This window comes from Phodopus roborovskii, unplaced genomic scaffold (assembly GCF_943737965.1).
Source record: "Phodopus roborovskii unplaced genomic scaffold, PHOROB, whole genome shotgun sequence".
Lineage (NCBI taxonomy): Eukaryota > Metazoa > Chordata > Mammalia > Rodentia > Cricetidae > Phodopus > Phodopus roborovskii.
This window is the reverse complement of record NW_026126517.1, coordinates 50,441,745-50,469,717: the sequence shown is the minus strand read 5'-3', so window position 1 is coordinate 50,469,717 and position 27,973 is coordinate 50,441,745. Positions and strand designations below refer to the sequence as shown.

Below are 27,973 nucleotides of genomic sequence, written 5' to 3'. Positions count from 1 at the left end.
TAAGAGACGACCGCCCGATGGCTCAGACATTACTGTGCTTGGAGCCACCAAGCAGCCAAACACAGTGAGGCGCAGGGGGTTGAAGGCGTGAGATCCAATGTTTTCCCGATCATTTTTCTTGCCAAGTCTTGCCCCGCTGAAGTATGCATCTCGGAACAAAGTCAGAATGCAGGTGAGCTTTAAGTCTTTGGTTTCTTTGGACTATAAATACCACTTTTATTTCTTCAAATATTTCTAAGTATAAACCTGCTATGTCGAGGTCCTGGTCTTTAAAAACTTTTTTTTTAATTAATTAAATTTAAAGCTTTTCCACCGAGGTTCTAGTCCGTGGTTCTTCCTTCTTCATGCTTTGGTACAGGTGCTTGATGAAGATGATGAATTGCCTGAATTGGAGCTTCCCTCATCCTGCCACTTGTCCAGACTCCTCCTCCTTGCATTCATGAAGAAGTTGCTGACAGTGCTCAGCTCCAACCCCAGCTGCTGGGAAATGGTGATTTGTAATTCTTTGGACGGACGCTTATTTTCCTTGAATATTGCATGTAGAGTTCGACGTTGGACGTCTGTGAAGACCAGCCTGGGCTTTTTGGGGGTGTTGCCTCTGTCCTTCCCATGTTCTTGCTCTTTCCTTTTGCAAGCTGCAAAGACACATGGAAGATGTTTAGGACAGATTCCCTGTGGGGGATTGGCCGGCCGTTCCTCACGGCCTACATTTTATCTGATGACCCCTGACTGAAGTATCGAGGATGGCTGGGAAGGAGTGTAATAAAGGTACAGAAAGCTGAGGTTTGGTGGAATTTTGTACACCGTGGGTGGGTCCTGGCATCTATCAGTTTCTGCACTCTGTCCTAGGCTCCACCAGGCTTGAATGAACTGGTAGGTTTGAGTTTTTCTACCAAAATGACATTTAATTCTTTAAAACTTCTATGTGTGTCTGTGTGTGGGTATGTACACATGAGTGCAGATGCCAATCGAGGCCAGAAGAGGGCGGCAGATCCCCCAGAGCTGGAGTTAACAGGCAGTTGTGAACCACTTGACATGCTCTCAACCACTGAGTCATTTCCCTAGCTCCTAATTTGTACTTTAGTTTTTTTAATTACATTTATTAATTTACTTGTGTGTATGTGTGTGGCCTGTGTGTGTGTGTGGCCCTACCTCACTCTGCTAACTTCACACTTCCCCCGCAGTAGGTACTTTTAAAGGTACTCCCCATCTCCTCCCAGCATGCAATTCTCTGAAACAGAGTCTGTCTCCCAGAAACTCTGAGCAGAGACAGAAGCCAGGTGACAAACTCTGTAGGGAAGACCCAGAGTTACACGGTGGCAGCTGAGGAGTGGAATACACTTCTCAGGAGGAGGAATCCGGAGAACTGACAACCTGGCCTGGTGTGTGTGTGTGTGTGTGTGTGTGTGTGTGTGTGTGTGTAATGAGGGAGTGGTGGGCTCAGTAGAAAAAGTTTAGAATACTTTCAGGTTTCTGGTTAACTGGTGGCACACAGAAAATGGAGTTTTATGATGGTGTAATTACTTGTATATAGGACAAAGCACACTGGAAGTGCTGGCTGGGCACTCTGCTAAAGATCTCCGATAGGTAACTTGTTCAGAAGACAGCAGGATGTATGGAGCCCTGAGCTCAGGGGAGAGGTCTGAGCTAGAAATACAGCCTGGGAAGTCATTAGGGCTGTGGATGATAAATTATACAAGGAATACTTATAGAAAAGTAAATAACAGTATTGGGTGAAGTCTCAACTTATCTATCATTCAAAAGGCAGAGCGAAGGAAAATCTCTGCAAAGAGATGTCCATTTTTCCAGCTATTTGGGAAGTGCATTTGAAGGACTTTATGAGGTCCTGGGTACCTGGCAGGATTCTGTGGACTGAAGCTACCCACAGTCAGTGTTTTCCAAGAGGCATCAGGGCAGCAGGAACCTCTTCCATAGAGGTTCTTTGAAAGGAGGGTTTACAGGACAAGGGCACCTAGAGAAACCTTTCCTAGATAGCCTCTCCCTCAAGATTCACAATGTATGTTAGCATACCCAACTATTTACCAAATCCATTCAACCTCAAACCCTTTGTGGTGGAGTATGTCTATTCATAAATCATAAGCTACTCATATCAGGGAAATATAGGCTAGCATAGTTTGCCTCAAGGGTTCAAGTGCTGTAGATACTGCAAGGTCAGAAACCTGGAGGTGAAACCTTGCTGGGACAAGGACCTGGCTAGCCTCTTTCTCCCCCACCACCCCTGCCCCAGGGCATCCTGAAAAGTGCAGGATGGAAGGGGAACTCAGAGTCTGTGTGGCTATTAGAGATGGTACCCTTAGGTGCATGTGGTTTGAGAGAACACAGCAAAAGCCGGAACCGTCAAATATGAAGGCCATGGTATCAATAGACTAGAGAACAGACAAGCTCATTTAGGATCATGAGGTTACCTGCAGAAAGGAAGCCATACATCTGGAAGTTTACATAGAATTGTTGCTGTTAGAGTTCTTGAGGCACATATGAATGAGAAAAATGCTTTGGGATGTCTGTGGGAGACATTGTAGCATAAAGACTCCCCAGGCCAAGGTAGGAAAGCAGAGGTCTAAGTCTCCACACCTGTATGGGGGGGGGGCATTGGGGAGAGGCCTGTGAACCGGGAACAAGGGCCAGCAGTCACTGCAGTGCAGGAAGTCCTCAGACATGAAGGCACACACATGATATGTACTGGTGGTGGGAGGGAAGGAGGGAGGTAGAACTGGGTTTGGAGGTTACTGCAGATACATGAGACCCCCCACTATGAGTCCCCTTCAGGAAGGAGGTCAGCCAACATGCTTTCAGGATTCTGTGGCAAATTGTAGTGAGAGATGCCTCAGCCATATGGGTAGCTTTGGTCTGCAAGGGTGTGGTCATTCATATGAGTACTGGGCAGGAGGCAGAAGTAGGCATGGATTATACGTGTTGGAGAGAAAGGAAGAAAGAGAAAAGAGCCAGGTGGCAGGTGGCCTGTATCTGCAACTACGGCACCCAGAGAATGAAGGCAGGAGGACTGGGAGCTCAAGGTAGGGAAAGGCCAGAGACATAATGCCTGGGGTATTGCCTTACAATATGCAAAGCAGAACCAAATGTGTTTTGAAAAACATGAGTCTTCCCGGTGTTTAAAAAAAAAAAAAAAGATTCTGTGAAGAGAGTTATGAAGTCAGGTCAGTTTGGAAATGCTAGTTGATCAGTGCAGTTATTTAATTCAGACACCACCATCTTCCCAAGCCTGTGATTTGGGAATGTGCCACAGCTCAGTTCCAGGAAGCACTCTCTGCAGGGAATGTTAGGACTTGTTTCCCTTGGAGGGGTGGTTCTCAACATGTGATTTGCTGCCCTCGAGCTGGTCTGTGAGCTGTCACTGATCTACAACAAGATCACAGCAGGAAACGGAGAGTGACCAGGAAGAACTGTCTGTCTATAAATACTTGACATTGCTGGGGTATTCAAGCATGACTGTATTCCTACCAGTACATTATTTCCTTATTATATTCTAGAACTGCAGGTACACATGCAGATTAAAAATAAGCCAGCAAGTAGTGCTCTACTAGCTAGATTTCAAAGTGCTTTTCCCTGGAATACGCTTTATAAGCATGGTGTGTGGTGATATTCCAGAACCAACTCTGAGTCAGTGTCTGAACACAACCTTGTCCATCTTCTTTCCTTAATGATACAAAGCTCTATCCAGCATCGAAAATGTTGACTAATGGGGCTGAGAGATGGCTCGGGGTTAAGAGCTCTTACTGCTCTTACAGGGGCTGGGAGTTTGGCTCTCAGAACTTTGGGTGAGGATTGCCTTTAACTCCATCTCCAGGTGATCTCTTTTGGCCTCTGCAGGCACTGTACTCAAGCATGTATACCTACACAATACACACATTTATCACAAGAATTAAAAATAAAGTAAGTCTGAAGCATTGGCTGAGTGGGGCAAAAGTTTACCAGGAATCTGTCTGGTAATACACGGGCATGGATATGTTGGCCTAGGAGACGTTTACAAAGCCAGATGGACTTGCTAGATAAATCTGGGCTTAGGATATACAGTGGATAGTCCTGGCACCACTAGAGAGATGCAATTCTGTGCAAGTCTCTTACCAATTTTTTTTTTTTTTTTTTAGCTTAATGTTTCCAGTTACAATGGGTTTTTTACTTCCCGGGATGGTAATAAGTTTTAAATAAGAACACACGTATAGATGTGATTAAAACCTTAAGTTCTTCAACAGTGCAGGAGTTTGCAAATTAGGGACTAGACATGTATAGCTCAGTGGCAAATACAAGGCCCATCACTTTTGCCTGTGAATTTACCAAGCTTTCCTTCCTCTTTTGGTCCGTATGGAAGTCAGACACTAGGCTCAGGTCTTTGCTGACTTGGACTTCTGTTATGAAGCTGACAGACCCTAGGGACCTCTTTAACTAGGCAGAGAGCATTGCAAGGCCTCTGAGGACCCTGAAACTCCCACTCAGAGCTGAAGCTCCTCTTCTGGTCTCCAAAGTCTATTATGACCTTAATTACATAATGTCCAACGTAATCCTTCTCTCTGTCAGGTGTATAGCTACTCCATTGACTTCCATTGTACCATCTCTGACCTGTATGGATTTTTAGTCTTTATTCTTATTGTTTGCTTGTTTGTTTGGGACAGGATTTAATTTCTCAGGCTGACCTGGAATTCACTGTGTAACTGAGAATGAGGATCAGGGGGCCCCTTACTTCTACCTCTCAAGGGTGGGGTTCACAGGCACATCGCATCTGATTTATATGATTCTGGACATTGAACCTAGCTTCATGAATGCTAGACAAACACTCTACCCACTGACTACATCCCCAGACTCCATTGTGGTTTTTGAAAAAGAGAAAACAAGCCATGAGTTCTGTGGTACACATCTACAGTCTATCCAAGGCCATACTGGGCTATGAAGGGAAATCCTGTCCCCTCTGATGAACAAATGACAATAGGGACAACAAAGTAAACCAATGATGGTTCTGCAATCAACGAGTCCAGATTCAATCTCATCCAGATGAAGGTGATGAAACAAACTCTTGCTCCTCGTGAATCATGAATAGAAAAGCTTAACTCAATGACAAGTCCCACAGACTCCATTAACAGTTCAACATTGTGTCTCCCTAGACCTCTGAACCATTAAAAATAGAGGCTGGAGAAATGACTCAGCAGTTAAGGGCACATGCTGCATTTGTAGACAACCTGGGTTCGATTCCCATTGTTCACACCTGCAAGTTTAGCTCTAGGACAACTACACCTACACATAGACATACATGTAAACCTAATTAAAGTACACAGGTATGTGTGTGCACTTGCTTTTTGAAGCTCAGTTTCTACATTTGCATTACAATTGTCTGAGCTTGCTGGCTGGTGTTCTTAGTGTATCTGTCCCAGGGCTGGCTGCTTCACACAGAGAAGTTGTAAGTAGAGAGGAGCTCTTTCTAAGTCGTAGGAGCATGGGAGGTCACATCACAAGAAAGCATCACTCTGACAATAGCTTTGATTTTTCTGCAGAGCTAATAAAATCCTTCCACCAACCTGGGCCAAGTTCTTCAAGGGAAAAAATGAAGTGTAGCTCCATAGCCTGATGAGGCCAACAACAACTATGATCTCAGGGCATGGTAGGCAGGGCAGACCCTGCCTATGACTGTCAACCTCTGTGTAAGATTTGGACAGCTTGAGCCAGGCCTGGTGGCACATGCCTGGAATTACAGCTCTTAAGAAGCTGGGGTATGGAGATTGCTGAGAGAGGCAAGACTGGGTTACATTACAAGATCCTGTCTCGATCCTGTCCCCAACCCAAAAAAGAAATGGACTCCTCAAGAAGTGTGGGTTGAACTGTCATCTCTCAGGTCAGCTGGTCAGACTCTCTGTTTCATATCCCCTTGTCTCACTGTTCACGTAACTCAATTTCCTCCTTAGCCCGATAAGTAGAGATGAGCATGAAATGGGAGGCCCCCTTAGCTTCCATGTGGAATAGGAGAGATGGGGAACTAAGGGCTTCATGTGGACATGTCCACACACATATGCATAATTAAAAAGTATTAAAAAGCCCTTTGATCACATGGAGTCCAATAATTGGTATGGTTCTACAGTTAATGATGTTTGTTCTACAAGCAAGTCAAGATATATAGCTGATCTGATGAACTACATGCTTAGTTTGCATTTTAGCTCATGTAGGCCTATTGTGAATTGTAAAATTTATTGATCCACCTTTTTTTTATAACAGCCATATATCTTATAGTATTCATAACAACTAAAAGTTATAAAAATAAAAACACCAGAACTATAAAAATCACAGTTACCTGGGAAGGGAGATGACTCAGAAGGTAAGAGCCCTTGCTCTACAAACATGTGGACCTGAGCTTGAAGCCCCAGCACTCACATAAAAAGATGAATGTGGCTGCATATACCGGAAACTCCAATGCTGTGGAGTCAGGGGGATTGCTGGGGCTTACTGGTTGCCAAGTCTAGCTCTAGGTTCAGTGAGAGACTGTCTCAAGGGAATAAAGAGTGATACAGCTGGGCACCTGATGTCTTCTTCTGGCTGTGCAGACACATACAGAAAGGCATACACCATATACACAAAATGTAAATTAAAATAGTTTCCTATAGTGAATTTCAAATGAGTGATGTCTGCCTTGTTTGTATTTCTGGAAAAATGCTTATATAGCCATATTGATCATTTCTATAACATGCCAGTAAAGTACAGTAAAAATGAACTTCACAGAGGTCTCCTGAAGCCCAAGACGAAGGATCAATGGCTGCTCTACCTCAGCATCCAAGGATCATGATATGCTGACCGCAACTACTCTTCATCTTTCTCCCCACTATTGCTCACCACTCTCCACCTACCATGCCCACCACACCCACTGCACTGCTAGCAGGCCTTGCCTAAATGCACTGAGCACATTCATGCTTCTACATCATATTTACCCACACTATTTCCTCCACCCAGAATGCCATTCCTTCCTTCTTTCCATATAAAGAATTCCTTATACAGTTAAGACCAAGTTCCAGCATTTCCCTTTCTCCTGTGCCTTCTCTGTCCCAGGGAAGTTTTGTTCATTCCTGTGACGACAGAGCACCTCCCATCAATCTTTCCCACTAGAGTGGAGACAATCTTTTCCATGGTGGGGGGGGGGACAAAGAAAGAAAGAAGGAAGGAAGGGAATAAAGAAAATAAAAAGACTAGACCACAGATTTTAATTTTTTTCAGCATTCTTGTTATATAAATGAGCTAGATATGGGCCTGTACAAAGTAGAGACACGCAAGATAAATTTTAGTATCAAATTACAAAAATTCCTTTTTCCGGGCACAGGGAACACTACTAAGGAGCTATTTTTAAAGTGGCGTTGGAAAGTCAGTCGGGGGGGGGTGGGGCTGGAACATTGTCTCAGTGCTCAGAGCACATGCTGCTCTTGGAGAGGACCTGAGTTTGAATCCCAGCACCCTAGTGGTGACAAAACTGTCTGAAACTCCAGTCCCCTCTGACTTTCGACCATCCTCTGGCCTCTGCAGGCACCAAATGCATATATATACACACATGCAGGAGAAATACTCATACACATAAACTAATAAAATAAGTTGGAAGATGGAAGAAAAAGCAATCAATGGAAGTCAGCTGAGTCCTTGTGGGAAGGAAGTTGTGATACTCTGACTCAGAAGGTGATACAGGGCCAGGCAGGGAGCAAGTTGGAAGGATAGAGCTTGAAAAGCAGAAAATGCAGAGGAAATTAAGTTGGTCTGAGACTTGAAAATGAGTTGAGAGCCAAGTACCCACACCTCTCATGGACAATTGCTGTGCAAGTTGAAGCTCTGTGCCCTAGAAGGCTAAGATACATTGTGCTCTTCCTTACTGAGTCTGGAGTGTAACTGATCAATATATCCCTAGTTGAGGGTATAGAAGAAAATAATTGGATTTTTTTTTCTCCTAAGCCAGGGACTTGTAGCTCGGTCTGACCTCAAGCTTGCTATGCATCTAGAATGACCCTGAACTTCTGATCTTCCTGCCTCTACCTCCCTAGTGTTGGAACTACCATGCCCAGTTTATGTGGTGCTAGGAAACAAACCCAGCACTCTACCAACTGAGACCTATCTTTAGCCCAAGAGTTGGGATTGGGCATGTGGACAGCACACATCTACCTCCTTCATAGTGGAAACCATAACAATAAATTCATGATACGGTCCCTGGAAAGGAGTCTGGGAGAAATTCAGTCTCTGGGACTGAAGTGCTCACATGGACCATGTGCTGGAAACAGGTGAAGATGTCATTTTGCCTCTTCCCTGACAGCTACATGTCACCAAACATTTTACCATTTGGGTCTCTCTGGCTACTGATGCCCCATATCCATCGTTGATAGTATCATGTTTGTCTCCTGAGCCCTAGGACTAGTTTGCAGTAAGAAAGGATAGAGGAACCCTCTGGAGCCCTTAGTGGTGGCTAGAATTTGCAACCAACTGAGAAGCATTGGAAGCTGGTACTCAGGACCCAGCTGTAGGATGCACAATGTATTCAGTACACCGAGGACCCAGGTGATTCAGTCACATGGCTATTGCTCAGATGCTCTAAGCCAGTATTTAGACTTGAGTTATGTGAAGATTCTGCCTGAGCAGGTCATGATGTGACCTGAGATTCTGAATGCCACCCTGGACCAGGTGCTTCTGATGAGAGTGAAAGCTAGGATGCTCAGATCCACAGCTTGGAGCTGTGCTGGCTTTTGATCCTGGGTATCAAACCCAAGGTACACCATGCTGACAATGTACTCTATCTTTGACCCAGAGTCCAGCCCATGGCTGTGAGGCTTTCATCACTAACTAATGGAGCCTCCCCCACCTTGCCAAGCACCTAAGGAAGAGAGAGAGCAGGGAGACTAGAAAGGAGCTTCTTGTGTGGGTGCATATTTCAGGACCAGAGGAGCAAAGAACAGTTTCAGAGTGACTATCATTTACCAGGCTGGCACCAGAAGAACACGATGAGTCCACATTACAATCTTGAGCTGTGCTCCTCCAAGTTTAGCATATGTTATGGTCACCTTGAAGCTTGTTAAAATGTGGGTGAGTAGGATCTTTCTCAGAGCCTCTGGTTCAGTGGGGTTTATAAGAAGCCAAGTGATGTGGGACGTGTGCTTAAAGGAAGAGCTGGGAGTTATTCCTATCAAAAAAACAGTTAAGCCAGTATGTTTGCAGAACTGCTACAGGACTGAGCAAGTGTGTGTGTGTGTGTGTGTGTGTGTGTGTGTGTGTGTGTGTGTGTATGCGCATGCTTGCATGAGAGAGAGAATGATCACTGATTACTGGGTGCTAGGCTTCTGACTGCAGACTGAAGGATATACAAATAGGGTATGAGGAAAGGCAAAAAAAATATCCATGGGAATATTTCACAATTGTGTGCATACAGGTATTAGTACAAACTTCTGATTTTACACACACACACACACACACACACTTGCTCAGTTCATGAGTACCAGCACATACACATAAAAATAAATAAATGTAACACAAATGTAAATATTAAGCATGTTCATGAATGTGCCTATGCATATCTGTGTGTAAATATTTATGTATATGTTTCCCAGATTTTTCTAAGTGAGTGGAAAAGCAAAGCCATGCTAAAAGCACATGCATACATGGTACCCAGCTCTTCTCTGTCTCTAATGCCTTATCCATCAGCATAAGCCACGGCTCACCAGGGAAGGGGCAAATCCAAGGCGTGGTCAGGGAGGGTACCAGATGAACTTGGAATATCTTTTCATGTTGGAAAAAATGTTTTAAAATAGGGTAACATGTCATGGGACATAGAAGGGGCTCCTATCACCCAAGGATGTTAAAGAGCCTCTCATCAGCCATGTCTGGGACAACTTGAGCTCCAAATACTTAAAGCAAGTAACACATTGCAAATGGTTGATTGAAAAAGAAAAAGAAATGTGTGAGTCCACACCAAAACTAAGTGGCTAAGTAAATAAGTGAGAAGGAGAGAGAAGGCTGAGGACAGCCCTCCAATGTGGAGAAATGCTGAGGATGGAAAATTAGACCAGGCAGAGATCAACAGGTGCTAAATGGATAGGGGATTTTGAGGAGAAGTAGAGTAAATGCATGGTCTTAAAATATCTCCCATGGATTGCTGTTTTGTTGGAAGGAAAGGGAAAATGACTGATGATTACACAGCATAGTAATTAGACAACACTTTGGGTAAACAAAACACTCACCAGGTAAGTGAGGAACAGACAGTTGGGGGCCTCCAGATGAGATCCTCAGAGAAGGCACACTGCCACCCATGCCGCTTTCTGGGTAAAGAGCAGAAGCTCAATGGAAACACGAGGAAACAACAGGCACACATAGGAGAAGGAGCAAATTCTAAGGGAGGGGCAGCTGAAAATAAAGGAAACCTGACCAGAGTTCCATTTCTGGGACCCACATGCTGGAAGGAGAGACCCAACTTCTGCAAATTGTCCTCGGACCTCCACATAGGAGCTGTAGCATGCTCGCACCCCCACACATTCACACAAGCATACACACCCACAAACAAACAAATGCACAAATGGAATGAAGTAAATGAAAATTTGAAAGAGAATTGCATTCGTCAAACATGCAAGCTTTGTAAAAGACAGAGGAAGGGTTGGGGAGATGGCTCAGCCATTAAAGGCTAGGCACTCAACCAAAAAAGGCAGAGGAAAGGCTGAAGAGATGGCTCAGCTGTTAAAGGCTAAGTTTACAACCAAAAAAAAAAAAAGGCAGAGGAAGGCAGGGCAGGGACCTCTGACAGTAAATGAAGCAGACGAGCTGTGACAGCAGAATCCGAGACGGAATTCTGTCCTGGAGAACCACACTCTAAGGACATTACTGAGTCACCTCACAAAGCTGAGCATGACCACACAGGAGAATATCCCTGTCCTCAGGGAAACACTCAGGCACTTTGAGGTAAGGGGGCCATGATGAATGTAGCCCACATGGGAAGAGAGCAAACATGAAGCAAGCAAGGCCCTAGCCACTGGCCAGTGTTCACCAGTGAGGAGGGTACCCTGACTGCCTTTGTTTTATTTTATGTTTGCAGATTTTCATAATTTGAAATGAGTTGCAAGTAAACAGCTTCTGTGCTTCTGGATGGTATTTAATGACACTGAGCTGTGCTTGATTGTAAATACTCAATCAAGTTAATTTTGCAATAAAAATAAACTTAAGGTATATCTTATATACTCACCTTTATTTTTATTGCATTTATTTATTTACTTATTTATTTAGTGTGTGTGTGTGTGTGTGTGTGTGTGTGTGTGTGTGTGTGTGTGTGTGTGAATGCATGTATGCCTGTAGAGTCGGAGGACAACTCAACATGTGGGCGTTGGTTTTCTCCTCCCACCATGAGGGTCCAGGAGATTGAACTCAGGTCATCTGGCTTGTGGCAAATGCCCATTTATTTACATATATGCCATCAAAAAGCTAGAGAGATTGAGAGAGCCAGAGGTCAGGGAAGACTAGAGTAATACAGTGTCTTCTGGACATGGCAAACCCACACCCATGAACTCAGACAGCTATGGTCACCAAGATAGGACCTGCACAAGATCAACAAGTCAACTTTCCTCCTAAGCCCCCGCCCCTAACTGAGGCTCCATTAATCACTGATGGCTTCTGGGGGAGGGAGAGTCTGTTTCTTTTAAGTGTGGGGTCCTTGGTTGATTCATTACCTTCTAGTGGATGGTGTCATGCCTATGAGTATGTGGGCAGCATAAAGTGTGGAGCAGAAGGAGGAGAAGGGAAAGTGGGCCTGGGTGAATATGATTGAAATACAGTGTGTGGAATTCTCAAAGGATTAACAATATTATTTTTCAAGCAAGACAGAATTAAACCAGTATATAGAAAGGTATTATCTCTTGGTTATAGAATAATGAGCAATTTTTCCTGTTTCTTTGTCATAATCTTGTATATTCTAAAGTTTCTATTTAGGCATCGAATGCTTAGAGGGAAAAAAATCTTTGAAAGAGAAAATCAAATATTTGGTAAGACTTCATCTAAGACTGCAGGCTGCTGTGTCATTCAGTAACAGCAAAATCAAGCAAAAGCCCCAAATACAGCGAAATATTCAAGGATAGGAATGGTTGTTGGCGAGGACATGTGAATTATGATACTTCTAAAGTATAAAACCATAAAACTTTATTCCCCTGAGCAGTTTATAGACCAATGTAAGTGTCCAAAAATAGGGGATTGATTAAATAAATTATAGCACAACTATAAAATAGAAGATTCATAAATGTTTTCTGTCATTAAGCTCTCTGAGAGCAAAGGTAGAGTGTATGCTTTGTCTGCTGCCTTCAGATGGTGAGCATCATATGTCTACTTATCTACAGAATGAATGAATGAATGAATGAATGAATGCTATTCATAATAGTTTGGGGAGGGGTAATGGTGAAACTACTAGGGCTTATTATGGCCTCTGTTATTCTTTCTTATGTTTTCAAATACTCTACCATAAATGTAATAACATGAGAAATTTTTATTCAAAATTTTTTATAGTTAATTATGTGTATACCTCTGTGCCCCCCCCGTGTGTGTGTGTGTGTGTGTGTGTGTGTGCATGTGGATGCAGTGCTTGTGGAGGCCAAAAGGGGGCAAGATTCCCTTGAGCTAGAGTTAAGGTGGCATGGGTGCTAGATGTTTGACTCCTCTGCAAGAGCAGTGTGCTCTTTTAGCCTGTGAGCTGTCTCTCCAGGCCACAAGTTACTTTTCAAAGATGACCTGGAATGAAGGACACTCTGCTGAAGTCGGGGCCACCTTCTATCTCCTTAGAGCATGATCACTCTGCACTGCTTCTCTGCTTTATTACTCAGCCTGCTGCACTGGCACACTGCCCAATGCAGAAATAAACAATGGGTGTTTCTAGAGAGGTAACTGTCAGCCAAAAGAATTAAAGCAAGAAGCATTCTCCATTTTCCCTAGAAACTTAGTTTGAGGGATGAAGAAGCCTTTAATTATTTACAAAGAAGACCATCCACCCTACACACACACACACACACACACACACACACACACACACACACACTCACTCAAACACACATTCACATACTTTAAAAGCCATAGGTTATCTTTGAAGAATGCAGAAAACTCCCTCAGGTTTCAGAAGTTCCCCCCACCCACCCAACCTGCCAACCCCCGCCACATCTCTGTATGCATAACCCTTTTTGTGCATGAATATCCTCCCAGCCTATTCCTGAAAACATACAAAAGTATAGTGGCAACTTAACAACAGAGAACAGGTTAGGTAGAAAACTTTGTATGACTATTTATGTTTAAGTTTCTAAAAATTATGATTATACGGTGTATAGTAAAATAAGTATTTATTAATTGGAAAAAATCCTTAATTTTGGAGCTCATGGGACAGTCATGCAGACGACTAGTGTGTTTGGTAGTTTTGTGACCCAGACACAAGCCAGGGTCATCTAGGAAGACAATCACGGTGGAGAAAATTCCTCCATCAGGTCAGGCTGTAGACAAGTGCGTGGGAAATTCTCTTGATTAATGGTTGATATGGGAGGGCTCAGCCCATGGTGAGCACATCTGGTGAGGTGGTCTTGGGTTGAGTAGGAAAGCAGGCTGAGCAATCCATGATTTAGTGATGAGCAATAAGCCACACTCCTCCACGGCTTCTATTCCAGTGTCTGCCTCTAATTCCTCCCTTGACTTTCCTTCATGACACACTGTAAGCTGTAGGATAAAACAAACCATTTTGGGGCTGGAGAGATGGCTCAGCACTTAAGAGCACTGGCTGCTCTTCCAGATGACCTGAGTTCAATTCCCAGTACCCACATGGCAGCTCACAACTGTCTAACTCCTGCTTCTCCTGTAGGAAGGGTCTGATGCCCTCCTACAGACATACCAGCAGGCAAAACACTGATGTAACATAAAAATAATAAGTATTTAAAAACTTTTTTTTCTCTCCCAAGTTTATTTTGTTTGTAATATAGGCGGGGCTGGCCTGGAACTCACAAGAGATCTGACTGCCTCTACCTTCTAGGTGCTGGGATTAAAGGTGTGCACCATCATGCCTGTCCCAATTTGATTCTGGACAGTTTTTTATCACAGCAATAGAAAGTAAACTAAGACAAATAGGTTAAAGAAAAGTAGGGGTCTCTTTCTTAGGGTTACTTTTGTTCCTCTAACAACATGTGTGGGTATATTTGATCCCTCGCATTGGTTCTCTAGGGGTCCTATGTCCTTGGAGGCAGCAATTGGCTGGGGTAGGAGGGACTGACTACCACACCATCACAGTTGCTCTGTGGGTAAAGGTGTGAGTTAGTCTCCACCAGACCCACCCCCAGGAGATAGTAGCTCTCACATTTTACCACCTCCATGCTTGCAGCCCATCTCTCTTAGCTACTTCTTAGCTGTTCATCTGCTCCCTCCATTCCAGCATGCTTTCAAAACCACAAGCCATTTCATTGCACAACTGGTTACAGCTGCTTTTAGCACCTGCTGTCAGAGGCCCTTGGCTCATTCAGACACATGAGGCCTCCATCAGTACTTTTAAGGTTCCTCTTTTGTGTGCCTGTACTTTGCCCAGTGCTGGTGCATGAGAGTCTCTAGCCAGCCAGTGTTTGGGCAAATGAAGGACTAGGAACATGCTGAAGGATTTTCTCTAGTTCGTCTCAGACTGTACACATATAGGAACCTCCTGGGGACCCTGTGACAATCCAGATTTAGATGCAGGAGGTCGGGACTGAACCCAGAGTTCCTGGGTGATGCTGCTCATCTCTGAGATTCTTTCCAAGAAGAAAATATGCACAGAACCTCGATAGCTTTCAAGTTGAAAGAGTGGGTATTTGGAATAAGCTCTTTCCACAAGGATCTCAAAATCTTGAGTGAACTTTAGAATTGAAAGAGATGAAAAGAAGCTAGAGATTTTATATACAGACCCTGTGCACACTGAGCAAGGCTATGGGCTATTCCAGAAATAAGAGAGGAGTAAATAAATGTCACTTGGTATTAAATTCCCAGTACCATTTAAAAATCAGGGTCTTGTGTAGCTTGCTGACCTTGAACTTCTTTTTGACCCTCTTGCCTCAGCCTTGGACTGCAGGGGTTACAGACCTGAATCACTATGTTACCCTGCACCTGGGACTCTTTCCTCTCCTCCCCCTTTCCACCAATTTTATTTTCTCTCTTGGAGGAATGTGCAATGTATGGTGATTTGCTCCCCGTCACTGAGATCAGAGCCTGGAAGATGCCTTTGTTTCTGATGGGGAAAGTGTTGCTGAGCTGCAGGAAGAGAGAAGCTGGCAGCTTTATAGTAATTCAGATCCAAGAAATCCACGGAGAACAAAAGGTATGGCAGCTCGTGCCTGTAGTTTCAGCTTTGGGGAGGTGAAGACAGGAAGATCAGAGGTTCAAGGCCAGCCTTGGCTACAGAGTGAGTCAGAGGCCAGCCTGGGCTACATGAGAGAAAAATTATTTTAAAAACTAAAAAAAACAAAAACAAAAAAAAAAAAAAAACCCAGCAACAATAACAAGAACAACAAACTACAGAGCCGTCTTTTAGCCCTGGCTCCATGCGTTCTGTTCCTGCTGCCCTGACTTTGGACTTAATCCCATCTCATTCTCTGGGTCTTTAGAAGTGTTTTTTTTTTTTTTTTTTTAAACCATGTCTGGTCTTCCAGTAGCACACACTGAGCTAAATACCCTCAGCCACTGGAAGAAGCATGTGAACCCCCGTTGTCTCTCTGGACAAGAGTGCAGGGCCTTTGGGTCTGCCCTGAGCAGACTGCAGTAGAGCAGGGGCTCAGGTAAGGGAGGAAATCAGCCATTCTTCCCAGATCTTCTGTCTCTCCCTGCATTCTGCCCACAAAGGACTACTTTTCCCTGACAAAATTAGTATCTAGCAAGGATCAAATCTTGAAAAAATGACAATACAGAATGTTCAGGGTGTGTTTGAATAAAAGTAGGTTGGGGGACCAGACCAGAAAACCACCCCAAACAAACAACCTCCTCAAACCACCATCTTCTCCCCTCCAATGTTTAAACTATTTAATACTTAATGTTTTCAAAAAGACTCTGCATAATGTACATGAGGTCTGAAAAGGTTACAAAATGAACTCTTAAACTCATCCATCACCCAACAGGAGAATTTGAACACAACTGTTGTATAAAAGCATAGGGAGTTTGTTCTCTTCTTTGTGATGACAGGGATACAACCAAGGGCTTGCTTATACTTGAGTAAGCACTCCGCTACTGAGTTACATCCATGCCCATTGTCTATTTATCATCTGTCCATCTGTCTGTCTGTCTGTCTGTCTTTGTCTATCATTCATCTATTTTTTATCGTCTATCATTCATCTATCATCTTCTACCTTATCTAACTATCATTTACTTATTTTAGTAACCCTTTGAGACAAGGACTCTGTCTGTAATCCCAGCTGGATTTGAATTTATTATTTTCCTGCCTCAATCTTTCAAATTCTACCCATTTGTGCTTAAAAAATACTTTGTCTAGCTATCTAAACATAGTTGTTTAATCTTGCTTGCTTTTGAGTTTTGCCTTATGCTGTACACCTATCACTAAGCTGTTTCTGGTTTTTTTGTTTTGTTTTGTTTTGTTTTGTTTGTTTGTTTTTATCTTCTGAATAAAGTTTCCAGGAGCAGTCTTTTTATATCTCCAGGAATGCTGTGAGTTTAGAATTATACAAGACATGTGTGGATCCATAGTGATATGATGATGACTAATTTGTTGTAGCAAAGATGCTAATTTACACTCCCACGGTAGTGTATAGGTAGTGTATATGGTCCATAAAAATCCATGTTATCCTTGTCAGTGTCTGTCACTGAACACAGGCAATAGAATCTTACACTGCAGTACTTCTGGGCCAGGTGACAATGCTCCTGGCCGCATGGGTTGTTAGCTCCTGAGCACCTGGCTAGAGAGGCAAGCCTGAGACACTGCCATCTAGATTGAGCACTATTCCTCACATCTTGTTTAATCCTAACATAAGTGGACAGGACACTAAATGGAGATAGGAGATGAAGGTACCCACTGGGCTTTGCCATGGTTACACAGTCATGATAGGAGGCAATCAATGGCAGGATGAGACCTGGAAGGGACCCGAAGGCCAGATCCTTCATTTTACGTTTAAGGAGATGGAAGCTCACAAAGGTTAAATTACTTGACAAGGTCTAAGAACTAATTACTTCATGAACCTTTCTCTCAGGCACTTGAGTCTTAATCCACAGTTGCCCACATTTAGTAATTTAAGGCAGCATGATGTCATGTATGAATTTCTTAAAGAATTAATAAAAATATTATATTAAAAAGACAGCATGATGTGATTCATAATGACCTTAAGTATTCAAACAATCGATTTATTTTTAAAGGCAATTGTTTAACTTGGCTTTGTTAACGTGCACTCCTTTGCTTATGGAGTAATATTCAATGGGATGAATGGAAGACAGAGACAACCTCCTCAACTATGGCTTCGATATGCAAATTTAACTGTGCTAAAAGACAGGGGTCTCTGGAAGAAAAGAAAGTAATCTCCAATTATCTCATTGATGATTCTTATTCTTGGATCACCTCCTCAGGAAAATGTGAGGCACCTCCTTAAAATGTGTGTGTGTGCGCGCACGTGTGTGTGTGTGTGTGTGTGTGTGTGTGTGTATGTATGTATGTGTGTGCCCGTGCGCACGCGCAAAGCAAAGCAAACTTCAAATTCTTAAGTTTCAATTTAACTCTCCTTTATGAACTTTCATAATTAAGCTATCCTAAGAGGGTGTGGGCCATGAGATTATGGTAGGACAGCCTCAGTGAACTTCTGCATTATAATAAAAGACTACTTTACACTGGGACATGGATAATAGAAATGAGACCAATTTGTAGCAGATACTTAGTGTTTTTCAGAGTGAGTATAATAATTGATAGTGCTATAACCCAGTGCAGAAGACTCTGACCCACCCACTACAGCAAAAATAATCCAACTGGGGAAGGGGGGAAGAACACTTAGCTACGGCTAGGAATCTGCATGGGAAGCAGCTCCTGCAGGCTACAGGGGAAATGCTGGTTCATGTTGATCTTGGGGATTCTCTTCTGCTCCCTCTCCTGCTCATCTGCCTTGCTCCTCTCCACTCCAAGGAGCCATTCTTCTTTTAAAAACATTCTTCGGGGCTGGAGATGGAGCTGAGTTGGTCATGTGCTGCCTCAAATGCTCAGACACTCTGGATTTGATCCCCAGTACTACATAAACTGGACATGGTAGAACACCCCAGAACCCGGGAAGTGGAGACAGGAGGATAAGAAGTTCAAGGTCATCCTTGGTTACATAGTGAGTTCAAGACTAGCCTGGGAAGCATAAGACCCTACTGCCTTTTTTTTTTTTTTCTTTTTCTTTTCTTTTTCTTTTCTTTTCTTTTTTCTTTTTCTTTTTCTTTTTCTTTTTTTTTTTTTTTTGAATGTTTAGATTTAATGATGTCTTAAAAGCCTTCTGTGTGCCACCCCTCTTTCAATGCCAGAATATAGCTGTCTAGGTTTATTACTTTGGGGCAAGGGCTTGGAGGGAAAGAACACCTATGATTTTGCCCAAGAATGCTGACTATACTATACTGAGTTACTTCTTGTTCAAGTTTTCCTCCTGGCAGTCATTTTAATCAGCACTTCTCCTATTTAATGAGCTTGTAGTGCCATTACATAATCACCCAGCTCGCCAGATTAATGATGAAAAGAGGAACTGATTTTTCCAGCTGCATCACTTGAAGTAAACGTTAACTTTCTTTCTGAGTCCTTCGCTTAACAGCATTAGCGTGACAAATATGTCTTTCTCTAGCATAAGTAATTAGAATTTAATCACTTTAACTGCATCTTAATTACCCCAAATGAATTGAAAGGACATTTAATAGCAAAGATTAAATTGCCTTAATGAACGATTTTTGTGACTCCATCAATACTGGAATCACGGTAGCCGCTTCCCGCCCACTCATCAAGATGCCTGTGATGAGCACCACTGTCACTAGGTGGCGGGCTTCACACGCTTGTACATTTAGCCCCTCCCATCCCCATCCCCCATTCCTCTGAAGGCAAGAGGAAAAGATAATGCATGTTGTGTTCTTCTGACAACCTTTCTTTGAGACTATGAAATCATCATCAACTGTTAAAGGAATTAGTGCAGGAACTGCCCATTCTCTACACCCCATGCATGACATGTACAAAGAATGAGGGGTGGCAGGCACATCGATCGGTTCCTTACTGAAACTGAGTTGCTCTCAGACAATCACCAACATACATGCAGAGCTTTTTGTCAGTTTCCAGTGTGTGTGTGTGTGTGTGTGTGTGTGTGTGTGTGTGTGTGTGTGTCCTAAAGTGTGGATAATAAGCAGGTTTTGGAAGAGTAGAGCCAAAGGCAGATAAGAATATTAGCCTTGGAATCATGGGTGGCCCTGGGCCTTTGGGCCTTCCTCCAGGCATGGGTCCCAGAGGGCCAAACTTACCCACAGAGCACATCTAATGAGATGGGCCTTTCCCATCGATAATTGTTTAAGTGAACAAGTGGGGCAGGGGGAGAGATATGTGAGCTTCATGTCTGTTACCACTCTGGCTACTTCTTTGGAGCAGAGCAATTCAAAGTAATTTTGCTTATACATCTGAGAAGAAAGAAGGTTTCAAAAACTTTCTTTGAGAGCCTGAGACAAAAGATTTACCCTTTAATTTCAAGAGCATTGTGATGCATGGACCTTGTTAAATGGACTCTTGAGACAGAGAGTAGTCAGGCTAGGTGGTGGCACATGCCTTTAAAACCCAGCACTCAGGAGGCAGAGGCAGAGGTAGAGGCAGGTAGATCTCTGTGAGTTCAAGGCCAGCATGGCCTGTCTACAGAGTGAGTTCCAGGACAATGAGGGCTACACAGAGAAATTCTATCTTGGAAAAAACAAAACAAAGCAAAACCAAGAAAGCAAAAAGCAAAGCAAACAAACAACCCAGAAAACAAAACAATAAAAGGAAAAAGAAAGAAAGTGGAAAAAAAAAGTCAGTGAGTTAGATGCCCTCTTTCTGGGTCCATTGACTGTGATCTGGGACTGGCAACAGAAGTCAGTGGTGGAGGAAATGCTTGCCCAGCACCCTTAAAGTTGGGGAAACAGTCCAGGGCATCAGTACAGTCCAGTGATGTGACCACTACAGAAAGCATCTGAGAAAGCAGCAGACATAACAACTGCCACACACCATATAGATTCCCAGACCTCCATGCACATTAAGATCACCTGGGAGCCCGAGTCACACCCCACTCAATTAGATTGGAATATCTGGGGTTGCAGCCAGACATTAGTTGTTTAAGTCTTTAAGTGATTTATATGTGTAGAAAGAGCCACTGGCATAGACAGAGTATTAAATGGGGATGCCTACCACAGCATGCAATAAATAGGTGAATAACCAAGTTAAATTCTCTCCTTTTTCATTGGAGAATTGTCCTCTAGGGTTGGGCTCTGGTCAGCTGTTGTAGTATTAAAACAGAACATTAAAGAAGCCCAAATGTTCCAGAAACTATTTGTTCCATTGCACCATCTTTGGGAAGAAAACATATGTAGATGATAGAACAGTAAGACCCCGATAAATAATTGTTTGTATCAAATGGCCAGATAGTCACATGACTGGTCTAGTCACCTGTCACCTCAGCAAGAAAGGAAACTTTATCAGAGTGCATATACTTGTTTTAAAATAAAAGTATGTAAAGAGGATGAGATAGGAATGTACGGTTGTATACTAAACTCATTTACATTAGAAATAAGACCTTCCTTCTTCATGGACTGTGAGACTGACATTTTCCATATAGAAAGAATGTGGCTGTCTTCTGAAAATGCTCACTGTCTTTTTCAGATGTCGACACACAGAAAATGATCTGTGATGTGTATGGATTGAATTTTTTATTAGAAATGTATTTGATATCAAGCATAGGTTCATGAGATCCTCTTTTTGTAGAAACCCTTGGTTTGGGGGGCATTCAAGTTTACCAAGGTGTAGGAATCTTAGTATTTAAATAGTGTCTGAAATCAAACCAGTTATTTCACTTTCAGGTCACTGGTGTCGAATTACAAAAATGAGCATGTGTTTAAGTGCCCCATTATATGCAGTTTACTAAGAACAGTGGGCATTACCACTTCAAGGACGTGGTTGCCACTAACGATGGAAGTCAAGGAGACACCTGGGAACCTCCTTCTAAATTACCCGCAGCCATTAGAGTTTTTAATATTTCCTTTTCTTTACAAGAAAACCAAGAATGGATTTTTAGCAGTATGCTCTGTAAGAACTGTTGCTTTGGGAGAACTTTGGGGACCAGCGTATTTGATTAGCCGAATTTGCCACGGATGTGGAAGATGATGACATCAAACAGCCAGTGTAACAACCTCCTTAAAGACTTCGTAGATTAGAGATGACTATAGATTTTCCCCAGCACGGATCAAAGGGACTGAATTGAACGTTTTAGCTTAATGATCCAACTCTTGTCACACCCACAGGGACGCAAATTCCGATTTTATATGCTGGTGTGCACGTGCCATGCCACGTAGGGACAAACCAATCAGCCCCTGATCTTTGACGATGGTTTTGATCTTTTCGACGACCCGACAAGGCCAGTGTTTATTTTGGGAGAGGCCTCCGCTCTCACAAACTCCGTAATATTAGCTATTAGTGTTTCTTTGCTAAGCGTGGAATCTTGTACCATCCCATCTGCCTTTGAGAGTCCAGCCTTAGGCTGAGAGGCGGTGGGGCTCTGTCCAGGGTCCTGACTCTGAGCCAGGGTTCTATGCCTGCAGGCTCCTACAGCCCCTTTCACTCACCCCACGGGAGGGCAAAACAAAGGCTTCCATGCCTAAGGCTTGAGGGCTGCCTTTTGACTCACTTAGGCCAGTTTTCTGGGAGGCAAGCAAAACAAAGGAAACTGTTTTTCTGTGCCGACTATACTGGTCCCAGCTTCCGACTTCAGACTGCCAGAGTCACTTCTGCACTCATTGCTCTCATTAGGGAAAATATGTCAGAGAGCATAATTCGGGCATGTAAATGAAGCATTCACCCTTTGTGGGTAGGCTAGAGTTCCGGGTGTAATTGGTAGGGAAGGATACCGTGTCTTCCTCGATGGGGCTTTTGTTAGGCATCTTCTTCCTCCTCCACACCTTTTTCCTATCAAAATACTGCTTAGAAAATCTTTTGGACAACGATGCTCTAAAAACAAAGCCTCAGCCAGCTTAACAGCTATCTCCTGTTCTCTCGCCAGGTAGCCACTAGGGGGCGCGCGCAGCGTCCTCTGCGCAGTCACCCCAGCTCAGGAAAGCGAACCTAGGTTCCCTCCGGGAGCAAAGCCAGTACTCTCTGCTTCTGCCGAGCTCACAGGGGGCTAAAAGCTTCTAAGATAGTCACGCTGTAGGCTTTGGATGGCTTTACTGCTACGGCCTACCTTGCACTATTATTGGTAACGTCCTCTGTCAGTTCTAAGTGTCTGGGTCTGGAGTGACCGCAGTACCCCAACTCTGGGCATTCCGGGGGTGACACTCAGAATTACCCAAGGATCTCCAGGTTGCATTTTGGGGAGGGGTTAGGAAAGCACCTTCTGAACATGTCGTGGGGTTTTGTCTCTGATAGATGCCCTTCTGTGCCGGCCACGAGATCACCAGACCGAAGCCACCAGCTCCCCTTAAGCCTCAGAAAGCAGTCTTAGCCCGCTACAAAAACTACAATCGCTAATTACCGCCACAGGCACCTCTCAACCTCACTGCATTTCCTCTCCTCGTGGAATGTAGCTACCCCAACGAAAATTGCACAAAGGTGACTATTGCCCCACCTAAGAGACAGAGTCTGTGAGAAAGATGTCGCTCAGAGCCTTCTTCTGGTGACTGTCCCTAAGTCCTGTTGACTTCACATCCGGCTGGTGTGTGTGTGTGTGTGTGTGTGCGTGTGTGTGTGTGTGTGTGTGCGTGTGTGTGTGCGTGTGTGTGTGTGTGTGTGTGTGTGTTTCGACTACCCCAGTTCACCCCCACCATTCATCCCTGGAGGCTCTAGGACTCTCGGTTGCCTCCAGATAACGGGTTATCCCTTAGCCACGTTGGGAGAAAGCCTTCCCAGGCCTTGACCCCAGCCGCCAAGGCAGACACGGTCGGTCGCGCCCTGCCGGCCCTTTGTTCAAGCGGCAGAGGGTTAGGAGCAGCTGCACCACTGGAGAGCCACAGCACAGGGCTCCAGGAAATCGTTGTGGCGCTGCTGCCTTCTCTTCCCACTCTGGAGTCCAGGAACCCTTCCAGCCCTGGCATCTCTCATGCCCAGTCCTGCACTCCCCCCCTCCACCCAGAATTCTTCAGGGGTTGAACAAATGCGGTTCCCAGCCCTAGTCCAGCCTAGGACTCCTGCCTGGCTTTCGCTGCCGGGGCAGCACCGGACACTTGAAATGTCACCGGTCGGGATAAATATTAACACAAAAGCAAATGGACGTGTGCAGGGCCAGTTATCAGTCAACCAAGTTATCAATCAGCAAGGCCACTCACAGCAAACACGGCCCAGGTTGGATTGCACAAGACTTTCTCAGGGCCACTTCCAGGTAGAACCCCCCCACCCCCCGCCCACCTCCCGCCTCCTAGTTCAGGTACGCCACTAACACCGAGGGGCAAATACCCGACCACAAGGGGGCGAAGTACCGGGTGTTGAAGGGCAGGCCATCTTCATGTAGGGCCCTGGAGGTCTCTTCACCTCTGGCAGGGTCTGCGTGCCCAGCAGCATATATTTGCTTGGGCTGAGGACCTGAGCGATACCACCTCCTGGGTGCACACTGCTAGAGTCCACTCACTTGTGGGTGTCTCTTGCAGTCTTTTCCCATGCTGCCAAGGGGCCAAAGCCTTCTGGAGTATTTAATTGGAAGCTAATCTCCTCCTGTCTTGATAGACGCCCACATCAGAGGCGGGGCACCCAGCTTAGCTTCCCCACCCCACTCGGGACCAGAAGCTGAGGGCGTCTGGTCACACTGCGTTTTAATGAGCAGCAGCAAGCATTACATTGAGGCAACATATATTGATTTTTAAAAGGTAGTTAATTTGGTGAGAATTTCCTCCAGTCTTTCACCAGCGCTTGTAATTTATACACCCTTCTGGCGCCTCCCCAAACATACTGCCACGTGCGGAGGATTTTGACTCTCCAAACATGCTACGTGGAACACACAGGGCCCAGGAAGGCAATTGAAGAAACCACTCTTTCCACTGGAGAGTGAAGGAACTCGGTCGGGCCTTAAGAGGGGGTTGAGAAAAGATGAAGGGTTAGTGTTAAGTGCAACAGCTAGCAAAGCTTCAGTGGCTGGTGCTGGGGAGCAGGCCCTGCGGTTCCTGCAGTTGCCATGCCAAAGCATCAGGCTCCATCTCTGAGGTACCATCCCAACGACCAGAAACCCATATCTCTTAAGAAGAAAAGAGGAAGGAAGAAATAAAGGCGGGAAGGAAGGAAGAAAGGAAGGAAGGAAGAAAATAGGCTGCGACTTCCGTGGCAGAATGGATGGTTCTGGGTACCTTGCCTGAGCACCCACCCCCTCCCTGAAGTCCAATCCTTTTCCTTTATATTACCGAAACAGAAATGAAAGAGGTGGTGCTCCACTCTATCTCAGGACATCCAGGGTCCTTTGGTTTGGTGTCTGCTGGAGCCTCTTACTTTCCACACATTCTAGGAAAAGGCCACATGCCTGGAGCCAAGAATAACAGAATCTGGTGTATACACACCCTTTGATGACCTTTTGGATCCCCTGAGCACTCAGCACCCAACTCATGCCTTTGGTGTGAAGGTTCTAGAACTTGGTCTTCCTTCACAGAACTCCCCAGCACCGAGCATTCCCTCCCCCAGCTCAGTTTTCTTATCTGGAGGTCAGAGGGCCTTGCACAGGATAGACAGCTTAGGTTTTCAGGACTGGGCACTCAGCACAGGTCCTATCAGTTGGTCCTTCCTTCCAGGATGTGACAGAATACCACTGGGGTGTCACTGGTGTCTGGGGTGTCTCGACCAAGTGGTGGGATGAGACTTTTGTGAAGGAGCATGCTTTTCACTACCTGCCAGTAAGGTCAGCAGCACTGGCTTCAAGCGAGAATGGATGGAAGGTTCTAAAGGTGGAGCAGTCGGGAGAGCAGCAAGGTCAGCTGCCTCGCGGGGACTCAGTGGGCCCACGGGGGCTCCAAAGCTACCCAAAGTCATAGTGGAACCTTGAGGCATTCGGTGGCGTTTGGTTGGCCCAAGTCCCCTTTTCCTTTGCCTCACCAGACCCCTGGGCGCACTAACCCGAACATGCCTTGAGAACTTTGGAGCAACGGACTGGCTGCAGAGGCTCGAAATTCTGGGCGGTCAGAGGCTGAACCAGGGCGGCACCTACCACCGGAGGCCTCTAGAGCCCAGAGGCAGGGAACACTAGGGTAGCCTCGCTGACCAGGATCCCAAGCTCGTCTGCACCTGCCTCTCCCCAGCTTCTCATTGGCAGGCACCGGGTGGGGGGAGGGGGGCTCAGCCTCATGCTTTGATTTTAGTCCGTGAAACGGCTCAGTGCCCTCGGCTCAGAGCGGATTGACTGTCTCTCATTCTCTAGGGACGAATTAATGGAGAACGATCAGTTAATTAACAAACCCTCATTCCAGCGTTTACCTTTCTCTTCACCAAGACTCAGACCTGGGCACAGGGCTCAGATGAGGCTGTGTGTGACTTGAGGCGGGGGATGCAGAGTGGGGGGGGGCGTGGACACGGGAGTCAATCAATGCAGCAACCTCCACCCGGGTCTCAGGCACAGAGTCTGCCCCTAGGCTGCCCCCTTCTCTCGTCTTCAAGAGTCGCCTGAATCCCTGGTGCGGTTCATCATCTGGGCTCAGCTGTCTACTAGGTCTCTTGGCCCACTACAGGAGCCAGGCCTGGTGCCTGCATTTGGCAGCTGAGACTTTCAGCGCTCGGAAATCAAACAGCCGGCTAGGGATTTTGAACTGGGAGACTGGGCGCGCGTGGGGAGGGGGTATTTACACACTCCCACCCAGTAGCACAGAGACTTAAATGGAAAAAAAAATCACGAAAACGAAAAAGCAAGTTTGTCCGCAGTGATCCCTGGGCTCAACCGGGAGGTTCCTGGTCACTGTCTCTGTCCCTCTCCTTTCCACAGCCGGTTACACGCGCAGCGCATTGTGGTAACCCTTCCAAAGCAGCCCGCCATACATACATCGCCTGCAGGTTTGGAATCTGTGTACACACCCTATCGAAGTGCGGTTCCCCGGACGCGCGGCTGCAATAAAACAGGGCAAGAGTGGGTCGCCGAAGCCAGCTCAGCCAAATATTGACTGGCAGCTTGGGTAGCGCCAGCCCGGCGCCGGGTATGTGCCCTGAGCAACCCGAGCTAGTTTTCGGCATTCTTCGTCCCTTCTTAAACCCACTATGTTCCGCTGAGAACCACACACCCAATGTTCTACCAGGTTCCAAGAGTCGCCTGTGGCTCAAAAGCCTGCAGTTCTGTCCCCGAACACAAATGCGACCCCGAAGTCACCGAGGCCGCCTTGTTCAGCCTTCAAAGCCTCCCACAACCCAAAGCCCTGAGCCCCCTAAGGAGAAAGTCGGCTGCCTAAACTGGCTCTTCCAGGTCTAGGAGAGAAAGGGGAGGCGGAGCGGGACGAAGAGCGCCCAGCCTTCTCTCATTCCCTCCCACCCTCAGTCCCTTATCTAGCCCACGCGCCCATCGGCTCACCTGCTAAGCGGAGCGCGGACATGCGCTGGAACTCCGGCTCCTGCAGCCACTTCCACATTCTCCGGAAGGTCTCCCGGCCGGACTTGAGTTTGCTCCAGGGCTTGGGGTTTCGCAGCAGGTCCGAAAGGGTCCCCTGGGAACGGCAGAGCACCCTCTGTGCGAAGATGGCCTGTGGGATGCTGTAACGTTTGAGCTCAGTGGTGATACGCTGCGCCACCTCTTTGGTATTGATCTCTTCCATCTGCCCTGAATTACTTCCATTGCTGACCTGCGAGCCGGTCACCGAAGGGTTGGGCTCCCGGGCTGTGCCCAGGAGCTGTCCGTGGCCCTGGGCATTCAGGTGGGCATGGGGATGGTGCGGAGGAAGGCCGTTGATGGGCACCATGCCGGCCGAAGTGGGCGTGAGGTGCTGCTCTCCGTGGCGACCGAGCATGGCAGGGTGGTGGGCTTCAAAGCCATTTGGGGTGAGCATCTTGTCAGTGGGCATAGCCGCTCCGGGATGAGCATAGTGGGGAAGCCCTTGCTGGGAGTTGTGAATGCTGCCCAGACCGGAGCCTGAGAGGGGCGAGAGGCTCTGGCCCATGCCAGCCACGTCCTTGTGGTAGGGGGTATAGAGGTTATTCATGGAGGCCAGCCCGCGCTCATCCCGCATAAGTGTGAAACTACCGCTCACGTTGCCCGCCAGGCGCTGGTGGTGGTGTGGGTGGTGGTGGTGATGGTGGTGGTGATGGTGGTGAGGAAACTTGTCGGACACGGTGGAGATGGGCGGCAGCGGCTGTAGAGGGGTTAAGGTGGTGTAGGTGGTGGGCATGCTCATACCTGGGGGAGTTTCACAGGCCATGGTCATAGTGGGGTGCAGGGGGCCAGCCAGGCTGTGCTCAGGGGCGCGGTGGTGGTGGTGGTAATCGCTGCCTCCGCTGCCGCCGTCCAGCAGGGACGCCATGCCCATGGAACGCGGGTGCGCGGGAGGCAGGTGGCTGCTGCGATGCCCCACAGAGCTGCGCGCGTGAGGGCTGCCGCCCAGCAGGTCGGCAGGGGCGGGCACCGGCTCATGGCTCACCCCGTGCAGCTCGCCGATCGCCTCCATGGTCAGCTGCGCGTTCATCGTGGTGCGGGCGAGCGGGCTGCAACATCGATGTGGCCGGGCAGAGGCGGCGAGGGGTGCACGGAGTCCAGTCTTCACATCGGCCGCCGGAGACTGTGGCCTTTCTTCCTCTCACTGTGGTGATCTGTGTCTCTCGCTCTTTCTCTGTGTGTCTCTTCTCTCCTCCTCT

General features: G+C 46.1%; 1 protein-coding gene across 1 annotated transcript; it reads right to left on the bottom strand.

Annotated features, from left to right (window-relative positions):
* On the bottom strand, positions 1-27,963 carry Onecut1 (one cut homeobox 1). Its single transcript, XM_051197947.1, has 2 exons — positions 26,700-27,963; positions 1-635 (listed from the first exon to the last, which is right to left on the bottom strand). Exons 1-2 carry the CDS (start codon positions 27,802-27,804, stop codon positions 343-345), a joined length of 1,398 nt encoding a protein of 465 aa, XP_051053904.1. The 5' UTR covers positions 27,805-27,963; the 3' UTR covers positions 1-342.
* Between the last annotated feature and the right edge of the window lie 10 nt (positions 27,964-27,973).